We start from the raw sequence: 20,194 nt of genomic DNA, 5'->3' as shown, positions 1-20,194 counted from the left end.
CATATATACATAAATTGTAAAGGGCATGTCTTCTCAATAGGCAGCACTGGTGCCTGTTTTTAAGAATGCACAGAATTTTATCATCCAGTAACATTTTATCATCCAATAACAATTTGTACTGCAAGGTCACTGTGGTCTATTGGTGGAACAGTGTGTCTTCAGGTTATATGCTCCTCAAAATATGTTAGGTTTTGATAAATTGTTTCTTTTGCCAGTACTCTTGCCCTAATTGCTCTTCATTATGGGATCTTGGGAGAAATTGTGCTTACTTATACTTTGAGAGAAAATTCTGCTTCAGCTCTTTCATGTTGCTGGACGCTTAGGACTTCCAGTTCGAGGTAATCTGGAAGGCTGTTCTTATTTTTTTGGAAAGTCAAGCCTTTCTCATACTCCTGCATTTAAAAAGATCGTGTTACCTTGATGTCCTTAAAGCTTTTGCAATTGTCCAGACATCTTGGCTACACAAAGACCAGATCATACCTGTTTGTTCACTTCTATTTTGTACCTAAGCAGGCAGAGAGCTGCTCTTCCCTGGGTGACAAATTGTTAAAGAACTGCGGGGAAGCTTTTCTAGTAACCTTGTTGTTAAATTTGTAACTTAACATGCTGTAAGAAATTCCTGGAAATTTTGGTTTTGCTGTGTGGAGATGAAAGGCACACTTTCTAAATCCCACATGTGTTGACTTGACTCCTCAAGTCAGAGCAGTCTTTTCCATTATTTTGCAATACACTTGCACAATTCATAATGTGTCTAGAGCAGGCAATTCAGAAAACGTTTGTTTGCTTTTCTTTGTACAGAGCTTTTTCAGAAAAAAATATGAAAACTAAAGACCTAGAGCCAAAATTCAAGCGATTCTCCTCTGGCTTCTACCTTCCCCACAAACAAACAACAGAACACAAGAGAGAAAGTGTAAAGACAAAGATAGTGGTAAAAGTGAGGCAAATGTGACCTGATATCAATATCTAGCAATTGCATCTGGTTTTACAGACCCATTAATGGTGAACTGTGGAATAATGTGCTTAGAAAAGGAGAGCTTGGAGGTGTATGTCTGGTACAGTGTCCTGCATGTAGCTTGGTTTTAAGTGGAACCTTGTGGGGGACACAAAAAAGATGGCAAATAACTTGGCAGCCTGTTGTCAACATAGAAACAGGGCTTCCCATGCCTTTCTGACTGTATATGCAATACAGCCCTAATTGTATCCAGCAGCTCTTTGTTCTGTGTAGCTCCAGCAGCTGATCATTTTCCCCTTACCCTGTGAAGCTCTTGGCTTCATAACATCTGATCAACAGTGCAGAGTCTACTTGGAGGCCTGTAGTTAGCGGTATTCCCCAAGGGTCAGTACTGGGTCCAGTCTTGTTCACCAGTGACCTGGGTGAGGAGACTGAGGTACCCTCAGCAAGTTTGCTGGTGATACAAAACTGAGAGGAGTGGTTGATACAACAGAAGGCTGTGCTGCCATTCAGCAAGACCTGGATGGGCTGGAGGACTGGACAGAAGAGAACCTGATAAAATTCAGCAAAGGCAAGTGTAGGGTCCTGAACCTGGGGAGGAATAACCCCAGGCACCAGTACAGGTTAGGGGTGGACCTGCTGGTAAGCAGCACTACAGAGAAAGGACCTGGGAATCCTGGTGGACGACAGGTTGGCCATGAGCCAGCAATGTGCCCTTGTGGCCAAGAAGGCAAATGCCATCTGGGGAGGGTCATTTGGAAGAGTGTGACCAGCAGGTTGAGGGAGGTTTATCTTCCCCCTCTACTTTGCCCTGGTGAGGCTGCATCTGGAGTACTGCATCCAGTTCTGGGCTCCCAATTTTAGAAGGAGAAGGAATTACTAAAAGGAGCCCAGCGGCGGGCTACAAGGATGATTAAAGGTCTGGAGTGTCTTTCATAAGAGGAAAGGCTGGGAGAGCTGGGTCTGTTCAGCCTGGAGAAAAGAAGGCTGAGAGGGGATCTTATCAATGCTTAGAAATATCAAGTGTGGATGTCAAGAGGATGGGACCAGACTCCTTTCAGTGGTGCCCAGCAATAGGATGAGGGGCAATGGGTACAGACTGAAGCACAGGAGGTTCCATCTGAATATGAGGAGAAACTTCTTTACTTTGAGGTGCCAGAGCACTGGAACAGGCTGCCCAGAGAGGTTGTAGAGTCTCCTTCTCTGGGGACATTCAAGACCTGCCTGGACTCTTTCTGATGTGCTCTGGGTGAACCTGCTTTAGCAGGTGGGTTGGACTTGATCTCCAGCGGTCCCTTCCAACCCCAACCATTCTGTGATTCTGTGATCTCCCCTTGCTGTGTTCCTCCCTGCTGAGGGTTTAGCCAGCCTTGGAAAGGGGGCAGAGAAAACTCTCCCTGAGCATACTTGTTTGCTGTGCCTTACATAATGTTATTTGGAGCAGTTGTTTTAATCTACCTTCTCCTTTTGCCTGGAGATTTGAAATTGAATTGAATCTCCCATCACCGAGAGAAACTGGGAGATTCAGTCAAGTGACAGGCTGAGACACTACCGTGGTCCTTGGGCAACATTCAATGTTGTTAATAACTTGATCAACTAAAGGGTTTTTGTGGAGCTTCGGGGAGGAGAGGGGGGGGGCATGTTTTTTTGTTGTTGTTGTTGTTGTTTTTTGTGGGGTGTTTTTTTGTTGTTGGTTTGTTTTTTTGGTTTTGTTTTAGTTTTGTTGGTTTAGTTTGGGTTTTGTTTGTGGGGGTTTTTCTTGTTGGGGGGGTTGGCGGGTTTTTGGAGTTTTATAGGGTTTGGTTTTGGTTTTTTGTTTTTAAATAATGTGTAATTGTCAGTTTCTATGAGGAGGCTGATTTATAGACCAAACTGAACACCTTTATTTTATATCTGTTTTTATGCCTACCATTATTTATGAATGTTGGGAAGCTGGTACAATTAATTTTTTGGAATTGTACTAACTTTTAAAAGGACAAATGAACAAATTTGAACTGCCTGTGTGGGTATGTGGCAAAGGGCAGGTGGGGAAGGTATGCAAATCCCTTGCTTATCTTTGTAGCACTAACATGCATTCAGTAGGGTCTTTATTGAATGGGTTTTTTTGCTTCTGGTAAGAGTTTGTACTAAATTAATTGTTTACCCTGTTTTGTCTGGAAAAGTATGCCTTATGCAATGTTTCTGTGTTCCAGTTATACATGTATCAGCTGTTCCGGAGTTTAGCCTATATCCATTCCTTTGGGATCTGCCACCGGGATATAAAACCACAGAACCTCTTGCTGGACCCTGACACAGCTGTTCTAAAACTCTGCGACTTCGGAAGGTAAGCGCATCTGTGGCCTGAAATCTGGTTGGAAAGAGCTTCTGTCAAACTGAATCTGGCTGCAACCTTGCAAAGAAATCCTCTGCGTTCCTCATCCATTGAACAATCCACCCATCAAATCCATCTCTCTCCAGTTTAGAGAGAAGGGTGTTTGTGAGGGGCTGTGTCAAAGGCTTTACGGAAGTCCAGATGATGCCATCCGTAGTAGCCCTTCCTTTGCCCAGTGATGCAGTTACTCCACCACAGAAAGCCACTAGGTTGGGCAGGCAGGACTTGCCCTTGGTAAGGCCTTGCTGGCTGTCCCAGATCACCTCCCTGTCCTCCATGTGCCTTAGCACAGCTTCTAGGAGGATCTGTTCCGTGATCTTCCCAAGTACAGAGATAAGGCTGACATGGCGGTAGTTCCCGTGGTTCTTTATGCCCTTTTTAGAAATGGGTGCAATGTTTCCGTTTCTCCAGTCACCAGGGACTTCACCTGACTGCCATGACTTCTCAAATATCATGAAGAGTGGCTTGGCAATTACATCACCCAGTTCCCTCAGGACTCTGGAATTCATCTCATCAAGATTTATGTATATTCTGATTCCTCAGGTGGTCATGAACCTGATCGTCTCTTACAGTGAGAGGGACTTTGCTCTTTCAGTCCCTATCTTGCAGTTGATCCACTTGAGAGGTGTAGGAAGAGAGCTTGATAGTGAAGGCTGAGGCAAAACGGTTGTTGAGTACCTCAACCTTTTCCTTATCTATTGTTAGCAGTTTACCAGTTGTGCTCACCAGGGAGGCACACTTTCTTTGACCTTCCTTTTCTGGTTGATGTACCTGCAGAAGCCCTTCTTATTCTTTGCATCCCTTGCCAAGTTCAGCTCCAGCTGTGCCTAGACCTTCTCGACCCCATCTCTGCACAACCGGGCAGTGTCCCTGTACTCTTCCTGGGATACCTGTCCCTGCTTCCACTGTCTGTGCATTTTGATCTTGCCCTTCAGTTTGACCAGCAGGTCTTGTGATTCTGTGACTCAGCTGTGCCAGCCCCTTGGGCAACCTGTAGTAGACACCAACCACAAGGTTCCTTTTATTGCCTCAATCTCTGATTCTTACCCATAAGCTTTCAACCTGCTCATGGCTGTTCTTCAGAAGCAGCTCTTCACACTCCCTCCATATCTTGATGTAGAGGACAAAACCTTCCACCCTTCCTTCCTTGCCTGTCCCTTCTGAACAGCCTGTAGCCATCAGTCACCATGCTCTAGTCATGGGATCTGTCCCACCAAATTTCAATAAAGGCCACTAGGTTGTATGTAGCCTTCTAACAGCCTGATGGCTTCCAGCTCCTCTTGTTCATTGCCCATGCTGCATGCATTGGTACAGAGGCACTTCAGCTGGGCTGTCAGCCACGTCACCTTCTTAGTGGAACAGCCCTTAATTCCTTTTAAGTATTTCACTGGTGTTTTGTTGTTGGCTTCAATAACCTCAGGAGCCCCTGCCTCATCTCCATGAGATTTCAAGTGTGCTCCAAGGAGTCCAGCACGTCCCAGGGCCACCAGCTGAGGATCCTCCCTAGCACCTCACCCCTCTATCCTTGGCGTCTCATCCCACAGCTTGTCACAAGCGAGCCTGATATTGTCCTCTGCCCCTCATCATGTCTAATTTAAAGCTCTGTTGATGAGCTCCACTAGCTCATGTTCAAAGACCCTACTCCCCCTTTGAGAAATAACACTTCTAATTAAGCTCCTAAATAGTAGATGTCTGTGTTGTTGTTTCCAATGGCACATTTATTTCCCATATCCTCCATTCAAGTGAATCACCTTTGGAGTCCAACCCTGTCTTAGAACTGATACAGAGATTCTGGGAATTGACACTGAGGCAGGAGACAGGTTTCTCTCTCGGGAGTTTCAGTCTTTAGATTGTGCTGTAACTTTGCAGACTAAAATAGTTAGGGTGTATGTGCAAGAGGTCACGGAAGCTGCTGTTGCTAAATTTGCTTGCCTCTAGTGAGTAGGAATGTCAGATGGTTATTCAAGCAGTGCATCGTCATGCCTGGTGGCTTGGGAATCTCCTCCTCAGCGCTACCTCACCAGTGCTGGCACAAAATAGGAACTGCACTGAAACTCAAAAGTAGCAATGCATAAAAAGGTGATACTTCTCTGTGGGAATTTGTTAACTGTAGTTTGTAATAGAAAGCAGAAAACTGAGACTTTAAGACAGGCTAAATACTTGATGGGAGTCCTTATTCTCTGAAGGCTGAGAAGAGTTTCCGGAAGGTTGGACATAGGATTTGTCTGGCTTGCCTTTCAGCTCAGTTTGGTGCTACTTACTTGAATGCTGTATTTCTGAAAGGCTAGTTTTATCTTCCAGTTTCTTTCCATCTAATACTTGGTGTTAATTAAGAAAGAAGTATAATATGTTCATAGGCTCATGTTCCAAAAGTAATGTGCTCTCATGTGCCTTTATTTTCTGAAATTCTTTCAAAGGTGGTGGTTAGGGTAATTCTGTACATTAGATACTTTGTGGCTAATCTGTTGCAGTACAAATTAAGCCTTCATGTTAGTTATGGACCATTAACATGTGACTATAATGGCAACGTTTTTTTCCTTTGTCTCCTCATACCTTTTCTGCCTCATACCACACTCCCTTAAACAGCAAAGATCCTTTAATTTCTGATGGAAATTTAAAAAAAAAAAAAAATAGTTATCAAAAACCCTACTCTTGTTTCTGGTGAGTATCCAGAGCTTTTGAACCTTAAATGGTAACTATATTTGACTGCAACGTATTCTGTCGTCTTTTTCTTTATAAACCAACTTTTGTACCTGGTGAAAGACAACTGCCAGCCAAAAATCTGACCCTATATATTGCCTAGCTTGTAGTCAGAATCTCCTTTGCTATGTCTAATATAAGGCAGTTGCTTGATATATTGAACTGATTTTGTGGTAAATCATTGAGTCTGTGGCTTGCATCAACTTAGAAGAACATGGTACTTTAGCATTTAGGAATTGGGTGTGGGTGAAGGGTGCCCAAGCTTAATGTTGGTCTGTACTGCAACATTGTGAAACTATTCATTACTGAAAGATTTGTTTCCTTTTCAGTGCAAAACAGCTGGTTCGTGGAGAACCTAATGTCTCATACATCTGCTCTCGGTACTACAGGGCACCAGAGTTGATCTTTGGAGCCACCGATTATACCTCCAGTATAGGTATGTATGCGTGTTTGTTGAAATCTATACCAGCTGCATGCGTTTTTGTTCTGTAGTTAAGATTAAAGGTTTCCAGAAATCTTGGATATAATCCGCAGAGGCAGAATTCTATTGTCAGTGAGCATGTACAACTTCTTAACAAAATATACACATTTTGTAGACAGCTGCTGTGATTTCAGTGTCAATTACATTAGGAAAGAAGCTTTTTTAATATATGGGGGAAATCTGATTTCAAACAAATGTCCAGTTAGTTTTGGCATTTAGTTTAAAAGTAGGTATGAGTTCTCAAGCCATAAAAGCATTTTGATGACTTAAAGTAACTATAAAGAATGACCATAGAAATCTCTACTACTGCTTCTGAATGCTGTGATTTAGACAAAAATAATTCTGTAACTTATTTACTTAGCTTTAAGTAGAGAGCTTTTAGTGGGAGGGCAAATGTGGCCTAATGATGGACTTTAAACTCTCTTGACATTTTTAATATATAGCATACAGCAGTATTTCTGATTTCACGTATTCCGATAACTTTTGTTGTTCTTTAGTCATTAATTTTGAACATGAAGACTTCTGTCTAATACCTGGCACATAGGTGTGTCATGGAGATGTTAGGGAAGCTGGAAGTTTTGACAGAGGACAGGGAACACACGGGTTTTCTTACAGTGGAGTCCAAAATATGAACAACAAAATGAAAAGTCATTAAAATGAGCGTCAGTGTGTCAGCTGGTTTTGGGTAACTTCTTCAGTTTTTTAGTGAAGATATTCCCTGGGCTGCTTCTGGGTGCTAGCAGAAGAGACAGGATTTGACTCTCAGGTTCCCCAATACTGTGCTAAGCTTTTACCTTGCTAATGGACTTGAGTCACTTAGGCAAGGTATAATATTTCCAAAAGGGTTTGGAGATCACAGTAAGTCTTGATGGGATGTTTATAAACAGTTAAAGTTAGTATGTTCTAACTGGTGCTAACTTAGTGGTTGGCTGGCTCATCTGAATTCTGCATTTCTTTGAGAACAGAAGCATTCCTGAAGACTTTCCTGCTCTCACTATTTTTTTTTTCAATTACTTATTCTTCAGTATGTATTATAGCAACACTTATGTATCTCCCTGGGAGGAAAAAAGAGCCAGAACCATAAGAAATCTGAGGAAAGTAATGACACAAAGATAAAACCTGGGTAATTATAGACCGGTCAGCCTCACCTCTGTCCCTGGGAAAGTAATGGAACAGCTTATCCTTGGTGCCATCTCAAGGCATATCAGGGATAAGAGGGTCATTAGGGGCAGTCAGCATGGCTTTACCAAGGGTAAGTCATGCTTGACCAACCTCATAGCCTTTTATGAGAATGTAACAAGGTGGATGGATGATGGCAGAGCGGTGGATGTGGTCTACCTTGACTTCAGTAAAGCCTTTGACACAGTCCCTCACAGCATCCTCACAGCTAAATTGAGGAGGTGTGGTCTAGACAATAGAGTAGTGAGGTGGGTTGCAAACTGGCTTAAAGAGAGAAGCCAGAGAGTGGTGGTCAATGGTGCGGAGTCCAGTTGGAGGCCAGTATCTAGTGGAGTGCCTCAGGGGTCAGTACTGGGGCCAATATTATTCAATATATTCATTAATGATTTAGACGAGGGAATTGAGTGTACCATCAGCAAGTTTGCTGATGACACTAAGCTGGGAGGAGTGGCTGACACGCCAGAAGGCTGTGCTGCCATCCAGCGGGACCTGGACAGGCTGGAGAGTTAGGCGGGGGATAACCTGATGGAATTTAACAAGGGAAAGTGTAGAGTCCTGCATCTGGGCAGGAACAATCCCAAGTTCCAGTATAGGTTGGGGAATGACCTATTAGAGAGCAGTGTAGGGGAAAGGGACCTGGGGGTCCTGGTGGACAACAGGATGACCATGAGCCAGCACTGTGCCCTTGTGGCCAGGAAGGCCAATGGCATCCTTGGGTGTATTACAAGGGGGGTGGTCAGTAGATCGAGAGAGGTCCTCCTTCCCCTCTACTCCGCCATGGTGAGACCCCATCTGGAATATTGTGTCCAGTTCTGGGCCCCTCAGTTCAAGAAGGACAGGGAACTGCTGGAGAGGGTCCAGCGTAGGGCAACAAAGATGATTAAGGGAGTGGAGCATCTCCCTTATGAAGAAAGGCTGAGGGAGCTGGGGCTCTTTAGTTTGGAGAAGAGGAGACTGAGGGGTGACCTTATTAATGTTTATAAATATATAAAGGGTGAGTGCCACGAGGATGGAGTCAGGCTTTTCTCAGTGGCAAACAATGATAGGACAAGGGGCAATGGGATCAAGCTGGAACACAAGAGGTTCCACTTAAATTTGAGAAAGAACTTCTTCTCAGTGAGGGTAACAGAGCACTGGAACAGGCTACCCAGGGAGGTTGTGGAGTCTCCTTCCCTGGAGACATTCAAAGCCCGCCTGGACACCTTCCTGTGCGACCTCACCTAGGCGTTCCTGCTCCAGCAGGGGGATTGGACTGGATGATCTTTTGAGGTCCCTTCCAATCCCAAACATACTGTGATACTGTGATAAAAGGGCAGAACTTACTTATTGGTGGCTGCTGCCAAAATTGGCAGCCCCAGCCCTTGTTCTTTCTTGCCCCTGCATACCCTGGCTCTCATGGTTTAGTGTTTAATGCACCAATGTAGCTTCCATTGGCAGGAGACTCTAGTTAGTGTATCTTTCTGCTACATTCGTGAGTTGAATCAGCATTACTGTGTAGTTCGATAAGTAGCAGAGACCTGGTAAAAGCAACGTGGTGGGAGCTCATGAGTGAGAGGAAGGTGGCTGGTCCTGGTTGACATCTTTTTGCCAGCTGAGAGCTGATAGATTGGCTCAGCTGCCTTATCAGAGTGCACCGAGGCAACTTGTTTCAGAGGATAGCTGCATAAAACAAATATTTCAGGTGTCACCAGAAGAGACTTCTTTATAGATAAGCTAGTGAAATGTCTCTTGCTCCAACTGTGTAATGACTTTAAGATTAAACTTATTTGCAGAACTGGTTTAAAGTTGCTTTTTCTATTTTTATTTTCTTATCTGCTGGTCCCTAAAGTAGTTGTAATGAAAATATTCTAAAGTGAGGAGTCCAAAAACATCATGAGTTTCAATCGTTGTTCAGACTTTCTCGTGGGCCCCCCCCCCCCCCCCCCAAAAAAAAATACCTGTCCGCGCAAGCCTCTTCTCTGAAACTTTTGTGGAATAGCTTGAAAATGAAGTTCAGCAAATACTCTTTCCTTTCTATCCTTTACTCCCTTTCCTTCCTTCTCAACAAAATCTTTGCATTTGAGAGCCGAGAAGTAATAAAACACTTTTACAAACTTACTTTGCAGTTTCCCAGAATTCTGCAATATGTTAGAAATTCTAGGGGTTTAGGTTTGTGATGCTGTTGTTTCCAGTGGTGGTAAATACCAGGATATTCCTTAGTTCTTGCTAGATAGGCAGCAACAGTGCTTAGTGGGAAATCTTCCCATTTCACATGGGATTGCTCATCTGAACTCAACCACCATTATTTGTACACCAACCAACAGGCACAGATAGGTTTCTTAAAAGAGAGGGAGAGGAAAGAACGTTTAATTATCGGTATTTTATCCACAGCTCAAAGTATAGGGAACTGTGAAATGCTTCAGTATTGTAATGCTGCGTTTTAGAGTTGGTTTTTTTTTTGGTGATGTGAACATGCTTGTGTTTTCTCGTTTTTGTTTTCTTCTGAAATGTTAGCACAACAGTCTTTTCCTGCTATAGAGTCTTTTTCTCTGTAGAAGAATCCATTTGTGTGCGTGTTATGTGGTAATAAAAACTGAGTTTATGTCTAAAGTAGGGATCTTCACACTTCTGTTTAAATATACTATCTTAAAACTACATTAAAAATAAAATCAGTGAAGAATGTGAAGCCAAAAAGTGTTCTACTTAGAAATTTTCTGTATGTTATCTGTGAGGCATCCAGCTGTTATCCTAAGGTTTTTGTTGCTTGCTAACGTTACTGCAGGGCTTATTATTGTAACGTGCTGCAATATAGCATCTGTCATCTGCCTGTGTTACAACTTTAAGGGATTTTTTCAGTGGTCAGGCACAAACATTCATGTCACTTGGATACCTTCATAGCTTGTACAGTTTGGGCTTTCATGCACCTTTGACTGTGAATTCTGCAAGCATGTGCATGTCCCTAAGGCTTGTTGGGGATGGTACATAATTTTGTTCCTGCAGCTGATTTGCAGGAGGCTTTTTTTGCAGACCAAGCCCTTCAGCTATCACTTGACAGCGTTTTGGCTGAAGCATCTTCCTTGCAGATCTGTGTGTGTTATGCCATCCCACGGTATGTTGCTGGCATGCTGCTGGCTGCTCTGGTCATGTGGATGCTGTTGGCTGCTGAAAAACAGTGGGATGGCTGCCCACATTCCCCTGCAACGTCCTGGGACAAACATAGGCGCTGGAGCATGGGTGGGTGCAGATGTGTCTGTTGCCACATGATCCCTGCAGTTAAGGTCTACCTCCATAACATGCTTTTTTTGTTTGTTTTTTTTTTTTGTGGTGTGTGGTTTTTTTTTGGTTTTTTTTTTTTTTTTTGCTAAGTTAGGTGGTGGGGCAATGGAGGACTCAGCACAACATGGAAGTGTTTCTGCATAACAAGGATCTGCTGGTCTCAGCACGTTTTCTCAGCCATTGCACTGGTGGGAGTTGAGAGCGTTCCAGGGGGAACATTTATAGCCACTGGCAGGGAAAGATTGATCTGCATGGCTGTATTGCTGGCTTCCTTTTGGGTGTCCAAAAATAAGTATCATGAAGTTATTCATTCACTTTCCTAGCAAACACTAAGACGGAGGGAGAGAGTATTTCACCTCAGGAGTTTGGAGCAGAAGCACCTCTGGAGGCATGTGTAGTCGGGCTGTTGCAGAGTTTCTTGAGGAAGAGCCACCACAAGATGTGTCCCAAACCTGTTCCCAAGCAGTTAAAAGTATTTGCCTCTGTGTCTCAGATGGCAACTTCTAATGCTGAAAATAAGCATGTGCATTAATTTACTGAGGTTGTCTATCACCTGTTATTGTAGTTTCACCTCTTCATTACAGAAGAATACAGATACTTGCATTTAGCTTTTGTTCCAAATACTGGATCAAGCATGGCTTTCCAAGTGTTTTCAGGTTTCAGCCTCATTCTGTCTCCATAATGTGTGGATCTGTGGTGGCTTGATGTGGAAAACTTCCACCAATGTAGCACACATGCCTGTAATCCAGAATTTTGCTCTCGGTCTGACATCCCAAAAATTGTTCCAAACAAGCAGCAATGAAAAGCAGTTCAGGTTCTGGCATTTGGCAACTAGAAGCTGCTGATTTTATGATTTCCTAGAGCTGCTTTTCTGACTCCTGATTTCCTCCCTGCTGGTTTATTTTCAGTGTTTCCAGAGCAGCAACTTTGAGTTGCCTCCAAAATGAAGGAAGTCTATCAAGATCAAGGGATAGTGAAGTGGAGATGAATAGATGAAAAAAAAAAAAGTGGATAGGTAAATGTGCCCCGTAAAGTGTCAGATAAAGGAAATTTCTTAATATGTACTAAATGGATGAGAGTAGGCTCTTTGGTTGGTTGGTTTTTTCTCTCCTCTTCATGTTCTCTAGGTAACAAGTTAATGGAGCTGGAGTGTAATAGTGTAATCCAATGTATGGTGCTTTTGTGGTGGAGAGGAGGGCCAGCTTCTCAGCTTAGAAAGACAGAGTTTGAGATCACATAAATGAAATTTGTGGACGGGGTATTCTGTTACACACAGCTGGAATTTACCTTTGTCCACTTTGTAGAATTAAAGTTAAGGAGTGTATTTTTCAGTTAGTCTTGCCAGATGCCTCTTCCTGAAGAGAAATTTCCTTACCTTTTCTAATGCTGGAATGGTGTTCAACAGCAAGGGAATTATACAGATATTATTAGACAATTTAATGCCCACCTAACAACTGTTAAGATCAATAAAGCAACAGAAACTGAAGAGAATTTTTGTAGTCTAAGAGGCTATATGAATTTGTGTGTGGTTAAATCAGTGCAGGTAGTTGGTGTGATAATGGTATTTGTCTAAGTGTTCTTCAGTCTACAAAAGATACCGACATTAGCTACTGTTACAGTGTGTGAAAGCTATCTGAAATAAGCTTATTTGAAGGTTGCTTTTGGACAGTAGTTGCATTTACTGCCCATGTTGGTTAGTCTACATTTCACTGAAGGTCTGAAAAAGGTAGCTTTGCCTACTTTCTTCTATATAAAATTGATAGCTTTCAGTATTTTCTCCTAAAATTTCACATTATCCCAAGTAGTTTAGCATAAGGATGATTTGTTGACTTGTTTTCTTAAAAGGTTCTCTCTTATATATTAACTAGTTTAAAGCATAGAATCACCGAATCATTTCGGTTGGAAGAGACCCACAGGATCTATCGAGTCTATCATGTCATATTTTGCCTTAATTAAATTCCACATATTAAAAACAAGTAGTTCAGAAAATGCTTCTCCTCCTGTGGGAGCAAGTAGTTACACCACAAGTTTGCTCTGAAAGGTTATTAACCTATAATTGTTAGCCATGACTGTGCTAAGGCAGAAAAGGGTCTTGAGTTATCAAAAACTGACTACCTTACCACTTCTCTTAAGTAACATGTCTTTAAATATAGAATTTAGTATATTTTTTACTTCAGGCTTGAGAAGGTGTTACCACCCAAATTCGCAGCCCGGGGGGGAAGGCGAGCTATCCTGGAGCCAAATTTTAGTCTGTTAAAGTCAATAGCATAAATTTCATCAAGTTTCAGCAGACCTGAAATTTCCCAGTTTCTTCCTTATTGTACACTGCTCATCAGTGCTGTATAAAAACCTGTGTAAATTGTGTTCTGTTGCCGTCCCTACCTGGAGCTGCTTAAGTTAGCCTCTGCTCTCTGGCTTTCCTTGAGGATGCTTCCAGGGTCTGTTCACTTGCTTGCCCAAGAAACATTGCACAAACCCTAATTTGGAAGTCAGTGAAATTGCACTCCTGAAAAATAGTTGGGTTTTTTTGGAATGCCTGTAGCTTATTTCAGTGTGTTTAAACTGTTAGCAAAGAAAACCAAGGAAAATTAAGTAGACTTGTAACAAGGCATTAAATCACCCCATTTGGAAGATTTTGCTGAATGAAGAGCAACCTCACATGTTTCCAATGTATTTGTTCTGTGCTTGATGGATTACAATCACAAACGCATCAAGTATTCCTCAGACTTCCCCAGCTATTTCCTCATGACTTACATCTTTTTCTCCTCTCTCCCTCCTGTGATGCACTCAGCTTTCTCATGTACCTTCTGTTTTTTCTGCTTGACCTTCTTGCTTAAGCAAGGACCTGCACATCCTTTGACGTGTTTGCAGCTGCAGTTTGGCAGGCTGGGGGCAAGCCCGGCGTGTTCTGCAGGGACTGAGCCCCACTCTCCACAGCAGCAACACTGATGCGTGCTCTCCCCAGTGCTACTACAAAACTTCTGTAATGGGTTTGAAACTTATGCCTTTCAGATTTGTCTGAAATTGGCTGGTGGAGTGCAAAGACATTTGGGGAGCCTGGGAAAGGATAGGACAGCACAAAGCCAAGTTCATGGACCAGCCAGACGAGGAGGTTATTTAAAATAGGTTTTTAAAAGCCACAGTCTAATTCAGAAAAAAATTATGCTGGCATAGTGGCAAAATACTTAAAAGGAAGCGAGCTGTGAATGCTGATTTACTCCCGTGTCAGCTTTGGATTTATCTGTGTTCTGCCAAGTATTTTTCCTTTTCATATATTGTTTCTTTTTCAGCATAAAATAAGGATTAAAGTTGTAAATAATGATTATAGCTTTGAGGTACCACATGTTTTGTATACTCAGTGTAAAGGACTTAGCTTTTTCAAAAACCCTTTAAGGTGCCTTTAAATATTCTCAAGTTACAGTACTCTTGACTGCTTAGTACAGTTAATCTGTTTCTTCAATACTTCTGAAGAAATCCATGCTATCTGTTGAACTGTTATGTAATTTCCTGTAAACACAGTATGCATAGGATGACATAAACAGTGATTCTTTGCATTATGATTTTGTTGTGTGTTAGTCCAACAACAGGAGCTATCAGAGAAAGATGTTGTTTAGAAGTTGGGTGCAATTGAACGTTCTTTACACGTTGGTGGCTATGTCAGCTTTTATTAAATATGATCCAAAGCATAATCTGGTATGCTTGGTTGTTGCAATTTGAGGCTCAAACTTCAGATTATCTCTGGTTGCTGTTTGTATTGGAAGTAGTTGCTTTTCAGGATAAAACCAGATGTAGTTTGTACTAAGGCATTATGTAGATTACATCCATTTGACTTAGAGGTGAATGATTTAGAAAGCTGCAATAATGAGCAGTGCTTTTTGCCTACCATATGTTATGATTGAACCACATCTTTCTTGAGAAGAGGAGAAGCTATTTTTGCATAGCTCTTCTTTTTAACTTAGAAATGGGGGAAGGATGTTCTAATGTGCAGATTATTTTGTTATCAATCTTGAATTCTGCAATGTATGTTTGTTTGGTTGTTTTTTGCATCAGTCTCTAGTGGTTGTGACAAAGTGATAATAGACTGTTTAGAGAACTGTCAGAGACATTTTCCTTACACAGACCTTTAGCCATAACTGACACTGCGTGTATCCAGCTTCCCAATGGCATAGTTTAAATACACTAGAGGAATAAGGATCTGTGTCACAGCATGGGTTATCTTGGATTGGAACAGGCCTCACGAGGTAAATTTGCTGGGTTTTGGATTGTGGTGATGCAACTGTTCTTTGGCTGGGGAAGGTTAGCTCGTAACAGCAGGTGAGACTTCAAAGAAAGATGGGCAGAGGGGGACTGGTTTTGTTCTTTTCCCTTTTGGGGCATTACAGTATTGTAGGCTTTACAAATCTTCCCTTACTGATTGCTTGTTTGCAGTTAGATTTTGTGTGTGTGTGTGTGTGTGTCAGATTTCAGATATAAATTGAACAAATTATGACTTCCTAGAAAACCTTTTAGTCAATCTGTTTTTTGAAGAAGCAGTTATGTCTGCATCTAGGTGCAATACTTTTATGGTGTTGAACAGCTTAAACTTCAGTATTTGGTGTGTAGTTACAGTAGATTCTCTACAGACATCTGCTATACAGTGTTTAGTGCATTTGCTTCATTAGATTTTTCATTTGAATTAACTACTCTGCAGTACACTTAAATATTACAACAGCAGCTTTAAAATGTTTAAGTGTCTTATTTATATGTAGAAGATATACCTGTAATAGATTAGGAAAATTTTCTTCATGTAGAGGAGTAGCTGCTAGTGACTACTTGTGGCTTTTGGTACCTGTCTGAAAATTAGTTGATGCTAACCAACTAATGGATGCTGTTGACCTGATCTATGACTTGCAGTTCTGTTGTCCAGCCAGGTTTGCAAATGGAATTGGGATAAAGATTAGGTCTTGATGTGACTGAGTTGGAGAGGCTGTTGCCCAGCTACCTTAACCATCATGTACAGCAGGTTACAAGTAATACTTTTGCAACAATGTTTCATCTGCTAGTGAATATATGCTTTCAATACATGGATGAAAAATTTAGTCTGTTCAACATTCAGAAACAGTAAAAACATCAGCTGTTGTGGTGGATGATACCTGTGTATAGTTCATGATCCATGTCGTTTTAAAACAACACAGGGTTTTGGGGAATTCTTAAGTTTCAGGTGGAAAGTGTTCTCATGTCTTTTCCCTACATGTTTAAGTTTTGATGTCAATATATTATGGTATTTGACATTATTTTCCAGTTCTATTCTCATCGTCTGACTTCTAAGATCGTCTGTCCACCATTGCTTTATGCAAGATGACTGTGTTTTTCTAGATTAAAATTTAAAAGAATATGTTTTATTTTTTTAGCTCTTAGACATGAAAAAGAATAAAGTAGTTCTAAATTGCTATGTTTTGTATAAATGGCCTAATGTGTACCTTTTACTGATACCTTTCCCTGTCTTCCACTTTCCCCTGTTTAGATGTGTGGTCAGCAGGCTGTGTATTGGCTGAACTGTTACTAGGACAACCAATCTTTCCAGGTGACAGTGGTGTGGATCAGTTGGTGGAAATAATCAAGGTATGGAATTCTAAGTGTTGTTTTCACTGCACTGTTCCTTGGGAATCAGCATGAAAATATGCATTGTTATAAACTTGTCAATATATATATAAACTTGTCAACATATATATAAACTTGTCAACATGTATATTCTGTCACCATTGTATAGCGTGTTGCATGTAAACTGTGTTTGAAAACACTTCTCAGGGTTTTTTGAGAACTTGATCATCTCTATTGGCCCTCTTGCAGTATGCATAATGATATATCATCTTTTAATTATATATGTCTTTCCCTCTTAAAGGACTGCATTTTCAGTGTGCTTGGAAATAGTGCTTACATACTAAGCCAATATTTATTAATGTGTGATTTTCAGTCTTTAAGAATCTGGCTCTTTTTCCTTTGTTGAATGCAATTAGGACTTGGCTTTGAAAACAGTGTTATTAAATTTCCTTATGCCAGATTCTTCACATATGTAGCCTTCTTTTCTTTTTCCTTCCTTCTCGCTCTTTGAGGTGAAAGGTGAGAAAGGGCACTCTTTTTTGCAGATGGAGAATCGGGAAATGTAGGGCAAAGGTACCTTCCACCTGAAGAGTCTTGTTTTTCAAGTGAAAAAGACCTAATATTTCAGAATACATAAGATGTGTTTGGACATAAGTGATATATAAATGTTGACTGACTTCATTTGGTAAGCTGTGAATATTCTGTGATTCTCAAATTAGAGGCATGGAAGAATAATTCATAGCTTAAAAGACTGGTGTCTGATTTTCCAGCACTGTAGTCTCCTCTGCTTCCTTCAACTTATGTGATGAAGGAGGAAGAAATATTTCTAGAAAGAGCAGTATATTTTTCCTCTGAATCTATACTATGTACATAATAAGATGGGAGTATTACAGAGGATAAGATGTGTGCACGTGCTGTTCAGCTTTATTGATTTCATCACCACAAGGAGATTTCCTCTTGGAAATCAGTTTTACCACTTAACTGCCACCTCAGTGCATATATATTTGTGTGGCATGCATGTGTAAACCCCCTCAAAGCCAAAATGTGTGGTTGGAAGAGTAGAATGTCCTATGTCCATCTGTGTTTTTCAGTAGAAGAGCTACTGGTGTCTTTGTCCCTGTCCTAAGAGTGTGTGACACCAACCGATGCCAAGTATCCTCCTGCATGGAGGAGATGGGCTGGTGAGGCTCAGTGTGCTCTGACCTTTCTAGGCTCTCTCCATGTCTCATCCAGCCTTTGACCATGTAAACCTAGTTTCTGTTACAGTGGATTTCTGTCCTACGGAAAATCCTCCAGCCAACAACTTTCCTCTGAAGGCTCCATGCCTTGCACCTGTTTCTATGACTTTCTTAATTTCTTATTTTTACCTGTCTACTCAGTGTTATTTCAAGCTCAGCATACCTAAGTTGGGTCAGTTTACATAGGAAATGCTAGTGGGAAAACCAGAGTTGCTGTCAGAGTAGGGCTCATGATGGCACAAGTGACAGTTCTTTCCTTTTGAGAAGTGTGTTGGAGCAGTGTACTGCTTTCTGCTCTGCTGCTTTTGTGAGATGTGAAATGGTCCCTGTGAACGCTTCAGGTGGCCAGAGTTCCTCAAGAGTTTGTGCAATAACCTGTGGTGTTTGGCTTTGAACATTTTCAAAAAGTGCTGGTTTTTTCTTGATTAATGTCTGCAATCCTGAGAAACTACATCTAATGAGTTTTTTATAAATAAATCTGCTTATGTCATCTGTGAACTAATGATTTTATGGCACGTATGTGCTTCAATTGTGATGATTCTGCTTTGTTTACACTTAAGTTATATTGAAGCAGAGGAGTACTTTAATAAAACTGTTGATAGCCTAGGTATCATCTGTGGTTTCTTTAAATGACCTTACCATGAGTGGTGTGATAACTTGATAATTTTTATTGACCAATTCGTAGCTGAATACATAATACTGGAAAACTAATGTTATCTGTCACCACAGCTGAAGGAGTATCTGGTGTGAAGGCTCAAACTTCAGTAAATTATAGCTTGAGATGATGATTTTCACATCTGCAGAAACAAATTTCTCAATCTCTTTTTGAACGTAGAAAGGAGATACTGAATGATCATCCACACCTATGTATGTTGGGGTTTCCTCATCTCTGTTAGATACCTAGACCCCTATGTGTAGAAATTAAGTGAAACAAACATAGGGATAACTCCATTTTACAGTATGCCTGGTCTCTTCAATTAAAAAGTTACAGTACTGGACAGTATGTTTTAGGAAAGTCTGAGAGAACAAATGCTGTAGATATTGCATTAATAGTCACGAAAAAGGAGGTTTACTCAGTCATTAAGGGAATATGATGGAAAATGCAAGCCTGAATGGGTGGATGCCATGAAGTTTTTTTTTCTGCCTGTAAATTTGTTACTGAGGTAGCATAGGCAATGCTGGAAGAGAAAATGAGTGCAAACTGCGGAAGTGGACTGTTTTTCATTGCCCTTGTCTAACAAATCTTGTGAAGTTCTGTATAAACTATTCAGAAAACTCTGTCAGGAGGCTAAGGTGAGAATACAGAGAGGGTTATAATTGAGAATATTGCATTCAATATCAACAACCATGAGAAATTGTCTACGAAACTGTGCATGAACTGGGCAATGAGGTGCTTCCCTTGTAATGCCATACCCACGAACATGTGTTTCTCATAGTGGGAGTAGGGAGAGAACAGCACTTTTACCTCAAATTTCAAGTAATTTTTCCTCACCTTTTGAGGATGAGGAAAAAGTAGAAAGGTGCTTAATTTTCCATTGTCAGCTGTTGGCGTGGATCTGTCACATCTACTATGTATCCAATAAAAGTGGCGTCATATAATCAAGTTAAGCAGATTTGTTTTTTGAATCTGCAAGTAAGTCATGAAACTTCTGCTATTCTCCACTCCCAGCATGGTGCTTAAATTCGACTTAGATTTAAAAGGTTAGTGTAGAAACTGCAACCTGTGTTTGAGTGAGCTTGGGTTTCTGCAGCCTCAATATAGTTGAAGACATAAGCAATTCTGCAGGATAAAAACTGCTAGAACTGTTAAGTCGTGGGCACAACATGTAAAACATTAGGTTGTATAAGATTCATTTACAATGGGATTCATTTAAAAAAAAAAAAAAAAAAGAAAAAAATTAACAGATGGTGTCCACCTCTTCCATTTGCAGCCATAGAATACTACTATTTAAAGCTTTCATTGTAAGACAGACTTATTTTAATGCTAGCTGGCTGTAGGAGAAGCAGAGCTGTGGGATCTGCCACTTGTAGAACAGTGATGAACTTTGTAGAAGGTTGCAGGTTGGGACCTGTTTGACTGTCTTGGAGTCATACTTTTCAGATAGCATTCTTGGAACTGTGTTGTCTGAAGCATAGGAGCAGAGAAAATTGAGTATTTTAAATGCTATAAAAGAGCTATAGTAAAAACATATTTATGCACACATTTGGAAATACATCTTTCAACCCTAAAATCTACTTCATTCCACTGCAAGAGAGGTCAGCTTAGAAACTTTTCTACTGGTTCCTATCAATTCAGGATGACTGAGTCACAGTCAGTCTTGTAGCATGTTTTGAGCCAAGATAAATTTTTCAGTTGTCTCTTCAGTTGTTTACTCAGCTTTGATTTTTTTCAGAGTTCATTTCATGACACAGGAATTGGATGCTACACCTGGGTATGA

At 41.1% G+C, this 20,194-nt stretch overlaps 1 protein-coding gene across 2 annotated transcripts in view; it reads left to right on the top strand.

Annotated features, from left to right (window-relative positions):
- The window catches only part of GSK3B (glycogen synthase kinase 3 beta), a 152,098-nt gene that overhangs the window by 96,910 nt on the left and 34,994 nt on the right, over positions 1-20,194 (top strand). For both annotated transcript variants that reach the window (XM_065852550.2, XM_065852539.2), the window contains exons 5-7: positions 3,145-3,275; positions 6,353-6,459; positions 16,442-16,539. In XM_065852550.2, the coding sequence (XP_065708622.1) occupies positions 3,145-3,275; positions 6,353-6,459; positions 16,442-16,539 (336 nt within the window). The remainder of the gene's footprint in view (positions 1-3,144; positions 3,276-6,352; positions 6,460-16,441; positions 16,540-20,194) is intronic.

The sequence above is a fragment of the Patagioenas fasciata genome, chromosome 1, assembly GCF_037038585.1.
Source record: "Patagioenas fasciata isolate bPatFas1 chromosome 1, bPatFas1.hap1, whole genome shotgun sequence".
Taxonomy (NCBI): Eukaryota; Metazoa; Chordata; class Aves; order Columbiformes; family Columbidae; genus Patagioenas; species Patagioenas fasciata.
Note: the sequence above shows the minus strand (reverse complement) of the source record. Positions and strands in the feature narration are given on the sequence as shown.